Raw genomic sequence first — 17,193 nt, 5'->3', positions numbered from 1 at the left:
GCCCTTTCTTCCTTGTGTATGGACGATCTCCTTCCACAATATTCGACTGCGAACTCTTTTTAGCACCTTCTTTGCCTAACGCGTCGCTTCCAGTAGATTTTGCTGCCCGAGTTGCACATTGCCGTTAAATCGCCCGGCAAAGCACAGAAGCTACCCAAGCTGAGCGCAAGCGTCACTGCTACAACAAACGCCGTGACCTACGTTTTCACCTTGGAGACCAAGTCGCGCTTTGGACTCCAGTCCGCACCCAAGGCCTCTGTGAGAAGTTCCTTGAACGCTACATTGGCCCATACACCGTTGTGCAGCAAACATCTGCAGTGAATTCTCTCGTCCACCCCGTACACTCCGTCACTGACCGGCACCGCCGGAATGCCGAAATCGTTCACGTCTCGCGGATGAAGCCCTTCACTCCCCGTTTAGATAACCTCTAATCTGCGGCCAGGCTGGCCGCTTCCATGACGGGGGAAAGTTGGTGTAAGCCCTAATAACTTACTTCGTCGTTTTCATTTGTACATAGCCATCATCATCTTCCCTGTTCTTCTACTTCATCGCGCATGAACTGGGGCGTTGCCTTTCTTGGAATAAACAGCGCTGGACAACTTGATCAGTCTCGGTATTATAATATATATATTTTGTGATGCAAACAAAGGACAGTACACGAGAGAAGCAGGAAGCGTTGGCAGCGTCTGAACCACTGCAGACCAGGCACGAGGGAGTCTTGAAGAAGGGGACAATGGGGTTTGTCTTCACCACGTCAAGATTTTTGTTACCATTGGTCGACGGTTGTGGCGAAGCGGGTGAGCTGACGGCGTTCTTTGGCGCGTAAGGCAGTTTCAGAGGTGGGCGTACATTCGGATGAGTCGGGTTTGCACGAAAGAACGGTGTCGAGTGTGGTCGAAGGTTTGCCACCATACAACAAGAAGAATTGGGCAAAGCCTGTGGTCGCCCGAACTGCATTGTTCTAGGCGTATGTAATACATGGCAAAATGAATTCGCGAATAAAGGGGCGACATTTTGGGAGAGCATGTCGCCAAAAATGCGGTTAAATCAATGCGTCAAACGATTGGTTTGAGCACGGTAGGCGGTGGTGGTGTCATGAACGATGCGACAGCAAGGAGTGCGTTTACTAGTTCAGAGAGGAGCACAAGTCCTCTATGGCTCAGAAGTTGATGAGCTGCAGCGTAACGGAGATGAAGTTTTGCAGGAGGAAGGATGCTATATTACTGGCCGTGGCAGCAGGCAGAATGGCTGTTTATGCGTATCGTGTCACGTCATCGATTGTGAGGTGAATTACGCAGGTAAATCAGGCGTTAAGCACTCGGGATACGTGGGCCGCTCTTGAAGTTAGCGCAGTGTCGTGCCGACCCGCGGCGGAGGCGAAACATTATTTCAACCAGCACATCTCGTCGATGCATTGCCTTGTGTCAAGGGAGGACTGTGGTGAACGCGGGAGCCACTGGTGACCTGCTTGTATGATGTCCCCACATCGCTCCATATCATATCAGGGCCGGACGGGGATCATCGCCGTCGTGTTTTTGTTGCGACCAACGCCGTGTGCACTGATCCGCACTTTGGCAGCAGCAGCGGATCTGTGAATAACCTACCTACTGAACCATTGTTTACTATTCTTTAGATCAGTGCTGTTACTGTTCGTTTTTTTCCTCAGCCTTTTTTTCCCCTTTCTGCTGCTGCTGCCGAGCTGTTTGGTTATGTCACCAGCCGAAATGGAAAAAAAAGATATCAAAGAGTTAAAATAAGAATTTTCGCGAGGTGATCAGAGGACTGCCCACGAGAGAGCTTCGCAAAGAAATACGTCACGTGAAACCAAGTCGTGGCTTTTTTAATAAGAAGTTTGAAGAAATGTCGGTGCAGTGCTGGCAGCTTGGAAAAGAAAATAGTGAGCTAAAGTCTGAACATGGCGTTATCAAAACTGAATGCTATCAATTGAAGAAAGCTCGTTCTCAACAATGAGCGTAGAACTACCGCCCTAGAGCAGTATTCGCGAAATGAAAATATTGATGTGAAAAACGTCCTTGTCGTGGAAAGTGAACAGTTGAATAAGGTCATTCGGAAAATTGGTGAAGCTGTCGGCGAATCCGCGAGGGAAGATGACATTGAAATTTGCCAGCACGTGACTACTAGAGATGACCCTTGCCCCCATATTATTGTGCAGTTCAACCGTCGGTCAAAGCGCGACTAAGTATTAGAGAAGGCGCATAACATACGTTTAACGACAGCCGATATTGGTTGCCCAGGAAAGACCTTTATCTTCGTAAATAAACAACTATGACCGCAGTTAAAAAAGCAGCTTGGACAAACTGTTGCGCGCAAGAAGCGAGCCGAACGGAGATTTGCCTGGCCAATGGGCGGCAAAATTTTTGAGCGAAAGGATGAGATGTTGCGGGTGCTTCAGATAACAAATCAAAGCGTTCTAGAAAAGGTCGCCTGAACTCGTAAAGCTCCAACTTAAAAAGAAAAGCATCAGGACGGCTGCACATTTCCGAATGCCACACCCGTTAAGTCTATGGCTATCGGGAATAAAACGCCACATTTTTTTTCCTCGTGTAGAAGTACAGTCAGCCCGAAACAAGGCAGAACAGATAGCGATACGGTTTCAATTGTTTGAACTCTCTTTCAACGTCACGATGGTTTCTGAAACCTGGTATAGCCGCCAGTCTTAACTTCTTTGTATTCCTAGTTATGCTACCTATTCCTTGAACCGGAGTGATAAGATGGGTGACGTGGTTAGGCTTTTAGTAACGAATGTGTTTCATCATCATCATCAGCCTGGTTACGCCCACTGCAGGGCAAAGGCCTCTCCCATATTTTTCCAACAGCCCCGGTCATGTACTAATTGTGGCCATGCCGTCCCTGCAAACTTCTTAATCTCATCCGCCCACCTAACTTTCTGCCGCCCCCTGCTATGCTTCGCTTCCCTTGGAATCCAGTCCGTAACCCTTAATGACCATCGGTTATCTCCCTCCTCATTACATGTCCTGCCCATGCCCATTTCTTTTTCTTGATTTCAACTAAGATGTCATTAACTCGCGTTTGTTCCCTCAACCAATCTGCTCTTTTCTTATCCCTTAACGTTACACCTATCATTCTTCTTTCCATAGCTCGTTGCGTCGTCCTCAATTTGAGTAGAACCCTTTTCGTAAGCCTCCAGGTTTCTGCCCCCTAGGTGAGTACTGGTAAGACACAGCTATTATACACTTTTCTCTTGAGGGATAATGGCAACCTGCTGTTCAAGATCTGAGAATGCCTGCCAAACGCAACCCAGCCCATTCTTATTCTTCTGATTATTTCCGTCTCATGATCCGGGTCCGCAGTTACTACCTGCCCTAAGTAGATGAGTAGTAGTAGAAGAATGTGTTCGAGTGTGAATAAAAATGCGGTTGGATCACATACGGCAGACATTGTCAGCTCCTGACTGGAAACTTACCATTAATCTTGAAAAGGAAGGTGTACAATCGGTGAATTTTACCAGTGCGGACATATGGGGTAGAGACTTGGAGACTGACAAATAAGCTTGAGAACAAATTAAGGACAGCGCAAAGAGCGATGGAACGAAGATTGCTAGGCATAACGTTAAGAGGCAGAAAGAGAGCGCTTTGGATCAGAAAGCAAACGGGTACAGACGATATTCTAAATGTCATCAAGAGAAAAAAAATGGAGCTGGGCAAGTCATGTAATGTGCCGGTTAGATAACCGGTGGACCATCAGGGTTGCAAAATGGGTACGAAGAGAAGGGAAGCACAGCCGAGGACGGCAGAAGACAAGGTGGAGCGATGAAATTAGGAAATGCGCGGTCGCTAGTTGGAATCAGTTGGCGCAGGACATGGGTAATTGGAGATCGCAGGGAGAGGCCTTCGTCCTGCAGTGGACATAAAATAGGCTGGTGATGATGAGTGTGAAATAGTTGAAGCGTTTTTTATGATTACTGGTGATCATCAGATAATGACTGTGAAATGTTGTTTGTGATTTTTTTCTCTGATATACCACCCACCGAAATGCAACGTGTCCACCTTTATTAAGTTTTCGAACACTTTCCTGTCGTGGGCCAATGAAAATGAGAACAACCTTACTATAGGCGGTGATCTAAATATTGACATGCTGACTTCCAGCCGCCAACATCTTCAACTTTGCGATATCTGGGAATCTAACTCATTTACAAATGTTATATAAGAACCTACTCGATTCCATTCTCATTCCTGCCCAGTTATTGACATCATTATAACAATTAGCACAAATGTATCCTATTTGGTCTGGTGTCATTAAAACAGATCTTATTGACCATCCACGTGCATACGCAGTTTTACGCGATAAGAAATTTTAATTTATGGATGCGAAGCCATAATTCCGTTACATATGCTTCAAGCATGGCTATCATACTTACTTCATGTATATCTAAGATTAAATGGAACGGCGTTTTCTGTGAAACCCACACAGACACAGGGTATATTCTCTTTATTGAAACTTTTCTAGAAGCCTATACCAAGTGTTTTCCATTCAAAACAATGAAGCGGCTGCGCAAGGCAAGGAAGCCTTGGATTACTTCAGAGTACGTTAAAGCTACAAAATAAAAGAAAATGTACTTTACGAGCGCTTTTTAAAATCTGGGAACGAAGAAGGCGTTAAGACCCCCCAATTTAGAAAATACAATACTACTACAAATAATCTTTTAGGAAGAAACAAACCCGAGTTGTTCAGTATCCTCTTTGATCCCGAAAAGAAAACCCCGAAATATCTGAAGCCGTCTGGACAAGGTTGAACATGTTGCCATGCTCAGACGGCAGCACATACCCGAATAAACTTACCGCGGGCAATCAGATCCTCACTAGTGATGACCTTGCCGTAGCCTTTGATAAATTCTTTACCTCCATTGGAGAGAGTTCACATGAGAACCATTTCAAGTGGTTCATGACCACGCAAGTAATCGAGTGCGAATTTCTGTTTCCAGTAACTACACAGGAGGTTACCGCTCATTTCTTGGCCCTAAAGAACAGTAGGTGTTGTGACGCTGACCGCCTGGCAATTCGTCTAATTTATCATGTTATACATATTCTATCCCCTGTCTTAGAATATATCAAGAATTTTATGTTTTCAATAGGAACTTTTCCTAAGCGTCTTCAGATAGCAAAATTTCTATTATTTGCAAGGGTGGTAACAAAACAAACATCAAATTTAAGACCCATTTCCATCCTGCCATTTTTTTCTAGAGTAACTGAAAAACTAATACATAAACTAATAGTTTCATTCATAACCAAGCACCACATTACGACGCTTTTCAGTTTGGTTTCACAGAGCAGTGTTCAACTGAAACGGCGCTACTAACGCAAAAAGAAATCATACTGTGTGCATACAAAAAGGAAACATATACACTCGGAATTTACGCTGACTTCACAAAAGCCTTCGATAGAATTAGCCACATTACGATAATTAAGAAAACTCGACCACTATGCTTTCAAGGGTAACCTTCTAAATGTAATAAAATCATATATTGGATACCGACAGCTAAAATTTGAAATTATTGGCTATGCGTCTAATTTTAAAGAATTATCGAAGGGCGTTTCCCAAGGTGGTATTCTGGGTCCGCTACTCATCAATGTCTACGTAGATGACTTGGTAAACATCGATTAAAGTACAAGCTTTATAATTTATGCAGGTGATACAAGCTTATTTTTTAAAGACTGCTATTTGCATAAACTTCTGTACAAAGCAAACAGTGTCTTGGAAGTACTGAACACCTGGATCATAAGCGATTCATTAATTATACACACCTCCAAAACAAAACCACACTTTCGTCCCAAAGATAAGCCCGTAAACTGCGGTTTGACCCTAACGATTGGCCCAGAAGCAATTAAAATTGAACTCATATAGTGAGAACCATAGAAATGATTTTTGATGAAGATATGCTAGAGAACAGTCAGGCTGAGCTTGTTCGCTCGTATCGTTGGTGTCCTATCGCGTCTGCGTTTTCGTTTGCCGCAACCAATTAAACTCCTACTGTAAAATTTCTCTATTTTTCTATTTTTATCTGCACTATAGAATTGCTATGGTATGATTCACGAAAACGGAAAGGAACTTAGAATATTCAGACTGCAAATAAAAGCTGTACGTGTAATTGCACGTGCTCCACGCGATGCGCACTCTAAACCCATTTTCGAAGCCCTAAATTTACAACCAATGCCGAAAATTTATAATTCAGTTTTATTTAGGCGATATACTACTTGCCCAAAAAAACCTAATTCTTCTCTAATAGACTTAGCACGTTTAACACCATACGCTAGCTCGTATAGCACGAGAACCACTGATGCTTGAAAAATACCTTGCACAAGTACCAACTATGGTCCCTAAATGAACTATTTGCTGCCACTAACACTAAACAGGTTTCGACAAGCAAACGAATGATGCGTTCTTTTTCTACAAACATCCCTTTTTATGACCGTGTAGAATTCAATCGATATAATATTCAAAGACATGTTTGCCACTCTACAAATATTGATGCTTTAATGTTCCTGTTTGCTATGTGTTAAATGGTGTGAAAAACTTCGTCAAGCATTGATGGCTTTTTGCTTTCGCCCTACAGCATCACTGTTGTGATTGTTATATTGCCTCCTATGGTGTTGAACTAAACTGATTTGAGTAGGTTTGATTTGACGGTTTCTCATTACTGACGGAGAAACAGCTGTCACAGCTTTGCTTACTCAAGCAATCCTGCAGTATAGCCAAACAAGTCACCGGAGGACCACTGCCTACAACCCTCAGACGAATGAAGTAACGGAACGACTGAACAAGCCGCCCGCCGACTTGTTAGCGATGTACGTCGACGTCGAGCACAAGATGTGGGTGGCCATTCTCCCGTTTGTAACTTTTGCATGTATCACGGCTGTGCAAGAAACAACACAGTTCACGCCGTTCAAACTAGTTTACAGAAGCAATCCTACGGCGACTCTCTACGCCATGCTGCCACACATCACCGACGAAGAAAATGTGGAATCCGCCGCCGGCATCCAATGCGCCGAAGAAGCCGGACAACTCGCCCGCACCCGCCGTGGTTGCTCAGTGGCTATGGTGTTGGGCTGCTGAGCACGAGGTCGCGGGATCGAATCCCGGCCACGGCGGCCGCATTTCGATGGGGGCGAAATGCGAAAACACCCGTGTGCTTAGATTTAGGTGCACGTTAAAGAACCCCAGGTGGTCAAAATTTCCGGAGTCCTCCACTACGGCGTGCCTCATAATCAGAAAGTGGTTTTGGCACGTAAAACCCCAAATACTACTAACTCGCCCGCGTGCTCATCAAGAACCAGCAGAGGGCCGAGAGCCGACACTACAATCTTCGACGATGCTACGTGGAACACCAGCCCGGCGACCACGTTCGGGTTTAGACATGGATACACTGACGACAACTAAGTGAGGAGCAATTGCGACGCTTTTTCACAAGCTTACGAGATTATCTGACGCATTGGCGCACTGGACTATGATGTTGTGCCAGACGGTATTTCGTAATCACAGCGGCGCCGCAGGCGACGTGGAATATTCCATGTTGTGCGCCTTAAGACGTTCTACGAGCGCTTCGAACCTCGGGACTTTGTTTCTTCGTTGCTTGGCTAATTTTTGCTGCTGACTGTACTTTTGTTTTTCGCTTTCTTGTTTGCAGCATCGGAATTTTGCTTTCTAAGAGGAGGGTACTTACACGTGTACTTGTTCGTCTTTATCGGCTGACCGCGTTTCAGCGTCTAACAAATGTTATCGCTCAGCGCAGGATGCACCTGTATGTATCGGTGATTTCTCGGATGTCATCGATGGGAGTATCCGTTGTCTGTTGTCGCCGAACCTTGCATAACCTTATTCCATGTACGCGCGACGCGCATTGTGTTGTACTTCCTGGAAGACACGCGGGCACCAGCGAATACTCTGGCTGAAGTGCTCTGGCTCTTGTATGGCTCATGTATAAAAGTGCTTGACCCTCTGATCAGATTTTCCACGATCACCGACTGTGCGCGCCACCACCGTCGTTCTTTGAGTGAAGTCTGTTTTTGACGGCACATGTGCGCCCCAATAAAACGTTAGTTTCGTCATTCACAGAGTTGCTGCTGTCTTCACCGTCACCACTACCTGACTATCATTAATTCCAGTGTAATGCAACACTTATTCAGCTGAGTTCGCAAATACATTTATTGCATTGAGACCCCACCTCAATGCCTTACACTTCTCAAGGTCGATGCCGTAGGGCTGTGCTTCACTGCATGGCGCCATGTCCACTTGTTACCGCGACGCACGTTTATATTGTTCGATCAACCGCAATAATTTTGACTTTTGCACGAAATGTGTCAACAGCCGAATCATGTACGTGACTGAATTGAAGTCGAGTGGTCAGGTAGAAAATGATTGCCAGTCAATCTAATGTGCTTCCGGTAGTGTATTATAAGGAACAAGAGCCCACTGGAGAGGACAGTATCTGTCGCCATCATTAGTTCGCTGAAACCAGACGTTTCCGCTTTTTGCGACAATGTGCCTTGAGCTACAAGTGTGCTAATTGGACGGCGTATCAAGAAAGCCTCGAATAGAAGCAGTCAAATTTTGTCTTATAGGTGAAAGCACACTTGGAAAGTTTTTCAAAAGAGAACAATGCTCCACGATACCCTATAACTTCTAATACGCACGTTTATCGGCCTCGATGACCTGCCTGTAATCGAGCTCCGTGAAACTATTGCGCAATTCTTTTCATGGTCGTGCATTCTTGTGCCATTGGTTAACGATGGTGGGTGAGTAACAAAAATAGCAATTCTTAGGTCTAATATATCATTATTCTCAGGAAAGACTACTTACAGATGTGAAAAGTATCGTGTGCTTGCACTGTTGCTGCAGGAGGAGGCCGCCAAAATGGTGACCTGCATCAGCCAAAAAGGAATCAACCCTCCACCCGTCTACGCCGTTTCAGTCACCTTGCAAGCCCGCTCATACACGCCCAAGGTGGACGATGTGAAGGAATATAAAATCGGCGCCTACGCTGTGTTTGAGGAGTGCGACCGCTTCCTCGAATACGAGACTCCTATCGGGGTGAGCACCATGATGCAGGACCAGGCGATGTACCGTACACCAAAAATGAGGAAACTGGTAAACTTGAACTAGGTCTTCACATGCCGAAAGATGCAATTGATCAGGTGCTGGGTCGTCCAACGAGCTGAAATGTGTGGTAATCAGGAAGAGATACCATCTGAGCCATTAAACGGCATAAAAGGTAAACGGCGTAAGATAACAAAGGAAAGTATGTACAGTCATAAGAAAAGCCTGCCCGCAAATACAAGCGAGAATCTCAGAACGAGCAAAGTTGCTTAGCACATGAAGCCGCCGAGAGGACCACGTGACCCACGTAAAAATCAAATTTTTTAGAACAATCTCCAAGTATAATTTGCGAGAGTGCGCTCGACAAAAAACGTGTTTCTTTTTACAAGTATCAGGTTTGCAGAACTTGTGTCTGCAGCGCAACAGAACCAGCAACTGGGGCGAAACGCAATATTCGCTGTGTCTAGAAATCGCCCCCTTACATGCAATGTGCATAAACAAAGAGAACTTGGGCGACACACAGCAAATCTTTCCTTCATACCATTATATAATATTAAGCAGAATTAATATCATATTTTCCGTATCGTTACTCGAAGTGACCCTCATTACATGCGCAGCAAATAGAATTGCTTAAATGCGTAAATGTAAATGTTTGATCGTCACCTTCATGCCTAATGTTCACTTCACGTTTTGCAATTCAGGAATTGAGTTGCTTTTTATGTGTTCAGAAGGCATATTATTTGGAAAGAATTCTGACACTGTCAAAAGCTTCAAGACGTATATAAAAGAATTGTAGCACCAAATCCACGAGTGCTTCATTTAAATGTTTTGAACTGATTAAAGAGCATTTTGTTAAAACTAGGCGGTCACAAAGTATATTTTAACGCAAGTTTACCAGCGCTTTGCAAAGTGTGGAATAATTGCAAACTTTATTGCATGTGTGCATGCTGTGAAAGGTTAACATCTTCAAAGAATAAATCCCAACGAGGGCCGGTGCACGTGGATTGCTAACATAGACACTTGAAGATTATAGCCCGTGTTTTACTTCCTTTATGCCAATTAAGTCCTTATTTCGTCGTTGCGCTAATATACAAAGCTTAGTCTTCAATAAGATATTAAAAATAAGTTCTATAGTTTTACATGCAAAATCCACGATATGCTTGAGAGATACTCACGATTATTTTGGACCACCTGCAGCTTATTTAACCTGAAGGAAAGGCGCCGTACACAAGAGTGTTGTGTTTCGCCTTACTCGAAGTGTCGCAACCGCTGTCAGAATCGCACCCACGACCTCGACCTTAGTAATACAGCGAAGGGCCACTAGGATACCACGGCGTGTTGTCTGTCTGGGCGATATCAAGAAAAAAAAATTAATTTGCGAGCTGCCGAAACCAATATTTATTATTGGATGCCTGAGCAAGATTCAGCACATAAGTCTGCGGCTTACTTATAGCCTAGCGAACAGTGCACAGGCACGTTTTACCAGCACGACGACGAGAGTGCTTTTCCCTCAAACTTTTATAAAAGAAATAACTCTACTGACGTCATTCCGTCGCACTTTTAAAACTCCCTTTTATTGAACTCACCGCACAATCAACCTGCAGAGAATTAGCGTCAAATTGCCTGAAATGAAAGGTAAGTCAATTTTGCGAGGCGGCATTGTAAAAATAGTGTTACGTTAAATACGTTAAATATTCCGCCGATTCCGATAGATTCCAACCTCCCGCGAGAAGTGACGCCATTAAATTCGGTGCGCAATAACTCCGTCCCTATCTCAACCCCAACTCACGCACGCAAAATTCAACTGTAGGTTGAAGGGCATTCTAATGTTTGTTTGTCACCAATTCGAATTGCCAAATTGGAACCCAGTCCTACTGAAGTCCTTTTTCACAAGCAAAATTGCTGAGATAAGCATCGCTTTCCACATATGTGTCCGAAAATTTCTTAATTAGTAATAGACGTAGCCCTTATTATTATTGCAAACTTTAGCGGGAGACCATTACGAGACTTACTATCATTACAGTTTGACCAAATTTAATAGACAAGATTAGCGTAGACCCGTTGTCGATTGTATCTGCAGTATATTGCGAGTCTGAACCATAGGTGAGCGTCAGTACTGCCATCTCCGACTCCAATGTCAATATGGATACTAATCGCGGGATTTCCGCTAAATAGGCGTGAATTTAAAATTGCTCAATGTCAGCATTTCAACGTCCAACAAAGCAATCAAATGAAATGTAAAAGAGGGATTCTTTTAAAACCTAATGATCTGGAAATTTTGGCTTTCCGCTGAAATAATATGCGCCTCATCATACCGTTTAATACTATACAAAGCTAGTCCGAGTTTATTGACAACGAAATTCTTCACTATAAGTAAGGAACTATTTATTAAGTTATCGCGGTAAACTGCGAATGCTCCTGAAATCAGGATTGGTATCCGACTTCGTGCGCGAAAATGAGGAAGGCGATGATATAAAAGCAGGCCGGACAAAGCGATGTTGCTGGCCCTTGACCAGTTTTGTAGTGAAATCGGCATACGTGTAATAACGCGCATACTTGTACTGTTCCGTGGATTTCTGTTACCAGAATATGTGCATTTGACGTGACAAAAGAAACATAACTATGCGAGCGCTTTTCGATCTGTTCCAAAATACATCGTCGTCGTCGTTGCCGACGTCGTCGTCATCATCATCATTATCATCATCATGATCATCATCATCGTTTTATGTCCCCTGCAGTACGAAGGCGTCTCCCTGTGATCTCCAATTACCCTTGTCCTGCGCCAACCGATTCCAACTAGCACCCGCGAATTTCCTAATTTCATCGCTCCACTTTGTTTTCTGCCGTCCTCGACTGCGTTTCCCTTCTCTTGGTACCCATTCTGTAGCCCTAATGGTCAAACGGTTATCTAACTGGCGCATTACATCACCTGCCCAGCTCCATTTCTTTCTGTTAATGTGAATTATAATATCGGCTACACCCGTTTGCTCTCTCATCTCAAACAGCTCTCTTTCTGTCTCGTATCGTTATGCCTAGCAATCACTGTTCCATCGCTCTTTGCGCGGTCCTTAACTTGTTCTCAAGCTTCTTTGTCCTTCTCCAAGCCTCTGCCCCATATGTTTGCACTGGTAAAATGCACTGATTGTACAGCTTCCTTTTCAATGATAATGATAAGATTCCAGTCAGGAGCTGACAATCTCTGCCGTATGCGATTTAAACCATATTTATTCTCCTATAAATTTCCTTCTCATGATCTGAGTTCTCTGTGATTAATTGACCTGTAAACGTACTCCTTCACAGACGCTAGCGGCTGACTGGTGACCTAGGACTGTTGTTTTCGTGCCCGGCTCTTCATCATGATTTTTTTCTTCTGCATATTAATCTTCAACCCCACTCTCACACTCTGTCTGTTAAGGTCATCAATCATTTGTTGTAATTTATCTGCATTGTTGTTCAATAGAACAATGTCATCGGCAAACCGAAGGTTACTGAGGTATTCGCCGTCGATCCTTACTCCTAAGCCTTCCCAGTATAATAGCTTGAATACTTCCTCCAAGCACGTAGTGAATAGCAATGGAGAGATTGTGTCTCCCTGTCTCACCCCTTTCTTTACAGGTACCTTCCTGCTTTTGTTGTGTAGAATTAAGGTATATATGAAACTTCTATACATAGTTTCCGAAGTACTTACGTAAGTGGTCTGTACACCTTGATTAGGCAATGCTTCTATGACTTCTGGTATCTCTACTGAATCAAATGCCTTTTCGTAATCTATGAAAGCCACATTGTCACGCGGTAGTGACGGTGCAGAAAGCAGCCAAACTGGGAAAGACGTAACTAGCGTTTTATTGCGCGAACTTGTGCCCCAAAAAACAGGCTACACTCAAAGAACGGCGACAGCGGCGAACACAGTTGGCGATCGTCGAAAGCTGGTCAACGGGTCAAGCACGTCGGCTTTTATGCATCAATCGTCGAATGTTCTAGACTAATCGCTCGGACCCGCGCGCCTTCCACAAAGTTCTACATTATTCGCGTCGCGCACATATGCAATCAGATTACACGACGTTCGGTCACAGATAGTGGATGGAACTATCGATAACATTCCAGAAATTTCCGACACATGGCAAGCGCGTCCTGCGCTGTTCGATAACATTTGTTAGGCGGTGAAACGTGTCGCGTGATGAAGACAAGTACACGTATTAATATAGAGAGGCTTAATGCGCTCTACGGATTTCTCGATATGGATGTGATGACATGGATGCGATCCATTGTAGAGTATCCCTTCCTGAAGCCAGCCTGTTCCCTTGGTTGACTAAAGTCCAGTGTTGCCCTTATTCTATTAGAGATTATTTTGGCAAATATTATTACCATATTATCGGTAGATACGCGAGAGACGAGCCGTCGTGAGAACGACGACGAAGTGGGTCTGTGCCCTTGGCGCGAGTGAATGTCGGCCTGACGCTCTGGCTCCTGGCTAGTGTAAATAGTCGGTAAATACCCTCTTTTGTCTGTGTCTTTCTACACGTAACATTCTGGTGGAGGTCAGCAATCCCCGTCCTCGCCACTGAACTCCGGAGTGGTCGGTACATCGAGCTTGTCACCATGCCTCCCGGTGACGAGCCCGCTTCTGCAACGGCTTCGGATGGTCCGACTGCTCGAATCGTCACAGTTGCCCAACATCTCGACCCTGGTGTGTTCTCTGGCCTGGAGGGACAGGACCGCCGCTTCTCTTCGCCGCCTATCACCTCCCGGGCCCAGCCTGAAAACTAGGCACTGCAGCTTCTGGAGGTGACGCTGCGTTGTCGACACTGCCCTCAAATCCTCTGCCCACGTTAAACACGAACCAAAACCTTCTTGACGTTGACGTTGATGGATATCCTGTCACGGCACTCATCGATACAAGGGCACATCTTTCTATTATGAGTGCTGCCTTCCGACGAAGACAGAACAAGCTCCTCACCCCAGCGTCGGCACGCGTCGTCCGTGTTGCTGATGGCGGTACTGTGCCTATCATCGGCATGTGTACGGCACGGGTTAGCATCGCCGGCCGCCACACTCCTGTCCTCTTCACCTTGATTTCTCATTGCCCCCAAGACCTCATTCTCGGCCTCGATTTTCTTTCCGCGCATTCTGCTCTTTTTGACTGCTCTGGCAGTACCCTTCGCCTTGAGATGCCGATTCTCGCAGAACCTTCTGACGCACCCCAGTGCCGCCTACGCCCCACCGGCTTTATTCGCCTGCCGCCAAAATCAATAGCCTAAACTGAACTCTTGTCTTCCCCACCAGCCCCTGATGGCGAGTACCTCGTCACTCCTCTGCCCGACATTCCACTACAGTATGACGTTACCGTGCCTCACAGTATACTTGCTATTACTGCAAACCGCACTTTTATGCTTATCTTTAACATTGGATTGGCAAAGCAAATTCTACCGCGAGGTATTTGCCTTGCCAACGTTGATTGCCTCGGCGACCATCACGTGGCAACTTTATCGACCGATCCTTCTTGCGAGCTTAGCAGGCCCCTCGTGCCAGCCTCGCCGCCAATCCCAAGATGCAGAAAATGGTTGCGACTGATTTGTCTTCTGCGCAGGCTGAAGACCTTTATCAAGTATTATCGTTCTACACAGATATTTTCGACTTCGACGATCGCCCTTTAGGCTAGACGCTCGCGGTCAAGCTTTGCATTCTTACTGGCGATACCTGTAGTCGATACCTGCAACCTGTAGTCTTGGTTAAGAAGAAGGATGGCACGTGGCGCTTCTGTGTAGACTACCGTCATCTGAACAACATTACTAAGAAGGACGTCTACCCGTTCCCACGTATAGACGACGTCCTTGACTGCCTCCGCGGTTCCAGCTATTTCTCTTCTATTGATCTTCGTTCTGGATACTGGCAGATTGCTGTTGACCATATGGACAGAGAAAAAAACCACGTTCATCACACCTGATGGCCTATACTAATTTAAAGAAATTCCGTTTGCATTATGCAACGCCCCAGCCACCTTTGAACGTACAATGGACTCCTTGCTCTGAGGTTTCAAATGGTCGACATGTCTCTGCTACCTAGACGACGTCATCGTCTTCTCGCCCACGTTCGACACTCATCTTGAGCGTCTAACAGCTATACTTGATGTATTTCGAAAGGTGAAGCTGCAACTGCAATGTCGTTTCGGCCGCCGCCAAATTACTGTTCTAGGCCACCTCGTTGACGCTTCCGGAGTACAGCCTGATCCCGAGAAAACTCGCACTGTCTGAGACTTTCCGGTTCCGAAGACAGCCGCAGACGTTCGAAGTTTTGTAGGGTTATGCTCGTACTTTCGCCGTTTTATTCAAGATTTTGTGGCAATTGCTAGACCCCTCACTAATCTTTTGAAGAAAGGTGTACAATTCTCGTGGGGTACAGCAGAAGCCGCCGCCTTCTCTCGTCTCGTTACTCTTCTCTCCTCACCACCCATTCTCGCCCACTTCCATCCTGATGCCCCTACAAAATTGCGTACAGATGCCAGCGGTCATTGCGTAGGTGCCGTCTTATCCCAGGGTCAGCGTGGCCAGGGTCGCGTTATTGCTTATGCTAGCCGCCTCCTCACATCATCATCATCATCATCATCATCATCATCATCATCATCATCATTATCATCATCATCAGCCTGGTTACGCCCACTGCAGGGCAAAGGCCTCTCCCATACTTCTCCAACAACCCCGGTCATGTACTAATTGTGGCCATGCCGTCCCTGCGAACTTCTTAATCTCATCCACCCACCTCACTTTCTGCCGCCCCCTGCTACGCTTCCCTTCCCTTGGGATCCAGTCCGTAGCCCTTAATGACCATCGGTTATCCTCCCTCCTCATTACATGTCCTGCCCATGCCCATTTCTTTTTCTTGATTTAAACTAAGATGTCATTAACTCGCGTTTGTTCCCTCACCCAATCTGCTCTTTTCTTATCCCTTAACGTTACACCTATCATTCTTCTTTCCGTAGCTCGTTGCGTCGTCCTCAATTTGAGAAGAACCCTTTTCGTAAGCCTCCAGGTTTCTGCCCCGTAGGTGAGTACTGGTAAGACACAGCTATTATACACTTTTCTCTTGAGGGATAATGGCAACCTGCTGTTCATGATCTGAGAATGCCTGCCAGCCCATTCTTATTCTTCTGATTATTTCCGTCTCATGATCGGGATCCGCCGTCACTACCTGCCCTAGGTAGATATATTCCCTTACGACTTCCAGTGCTTCGCTGCCTATTGTAAATTGCTGTTCTCTTCCGAGACTGTTAAACATCACTTTAGTTTTCTTCAGATTAATTTTTAGACCCACTCTTCTGCTTTGCCTCTCCAGGTCAGTGAGCATGCATTGCAATTGGTCCCCTGAGTCAATATGAGCCAAAGCAATACCTTCAGCGAATCGCAAGTTACTAAGGTATTCTCCATTAACTTTTATCCCCAATTCTTCCCAATCCAGGTCTCTGAATACCTCCTGTAAGCACTCTGTGAATAGCATTGGAGAGATTGTGTCTCCCTGCCTGACGCCTTTCTTTATTGGGATTTTGTTGCTTTCTTTATGGAGGACTACGGTGGCTGTGGAGCCCCTATAGATATCTTTCAGTATTTTTACATACGGCTCGTCTACACCCTGATTCCGTAATGCCTCCATGACTGCTGAGGTTTCGACAGAATCAAACGCTTTCTCGTAATCAGTGAAAGCTATATATAAGGGTTGGTTATATTCCGCACATTTCTCTATCACCTGATTGATAGTGTGAATATGATCTATTGTTGAGTAGCCTTTACGGAATCCTGCCTGGTCCTTTGCTTGACAGAAGTCTAAGGTGTTCCTGATTCTATTTGCGATTACCTTAGTAAATATTTTGTAGGCAACGGACAGTAAGCTGATCGGCCTATAATTTTTCAAGCCTTTGGCGTCCCCTTTCTTATGGATTAGGATTATAATAGCGTTCTTCTAAGATTCCGGTACGCTCGAGGTCATGAGGCATTGCGTATACAGGGTGGCCAGTTTCTCTAGAACAATCTGCCCACCATCCTTCAACAAATCTGCTCTTACCTGATCCTCCCCAGCTGCCTTCCCCCTTTGCATATCTCCCAAGGCTTTCTTTACTTCTTCCGGCGTTAC

At 45.3% G+C, this 17,193-nt stretch overlaps 1 protein-coding gene across 1 annotated transcript in view; it reads left to right on the top strand.

Moving 5' to 3' along the window:
- The window catches only part of LOC142591470 (uncharacterized), a 73,833-nt gene that overhangs the window by 42,932 nt on the left and 13,708 nt on the right, over nucleotides 1-17,193 (top strand). The window contains exon 6 of the mRNA XM_075703797.1: nucleotides 8,875-9,066. Coding sequence (XP_075559912.1) covers nucleotides 8,875-9,066 — 192 coding nt within the window. The remainder of the gene's footprint in view (nucleotides 1-8,874; nucleotides 9,067-17,193) is intronic.

The sequence above is a fragment of the Dermacentor variabilis genome, chromosome 8 (genome assembly GCF_050947875.1).
Source record: "Dermacentor variabilis isolate Ectoservices chromosome 8, ASM5094787v1, whole genome shotgun sequence".
In the NCBI taxonomy this organism is placed as follows: Eukaryota; Metazoa; Arthropoda; class Arachnida; order Ixodida; family Ixodidae; genus Dermacentor; species Dermacentor variabilis.
This window is presented reverse-complemented; position numbering and strand designations above follow the sequence as displayed.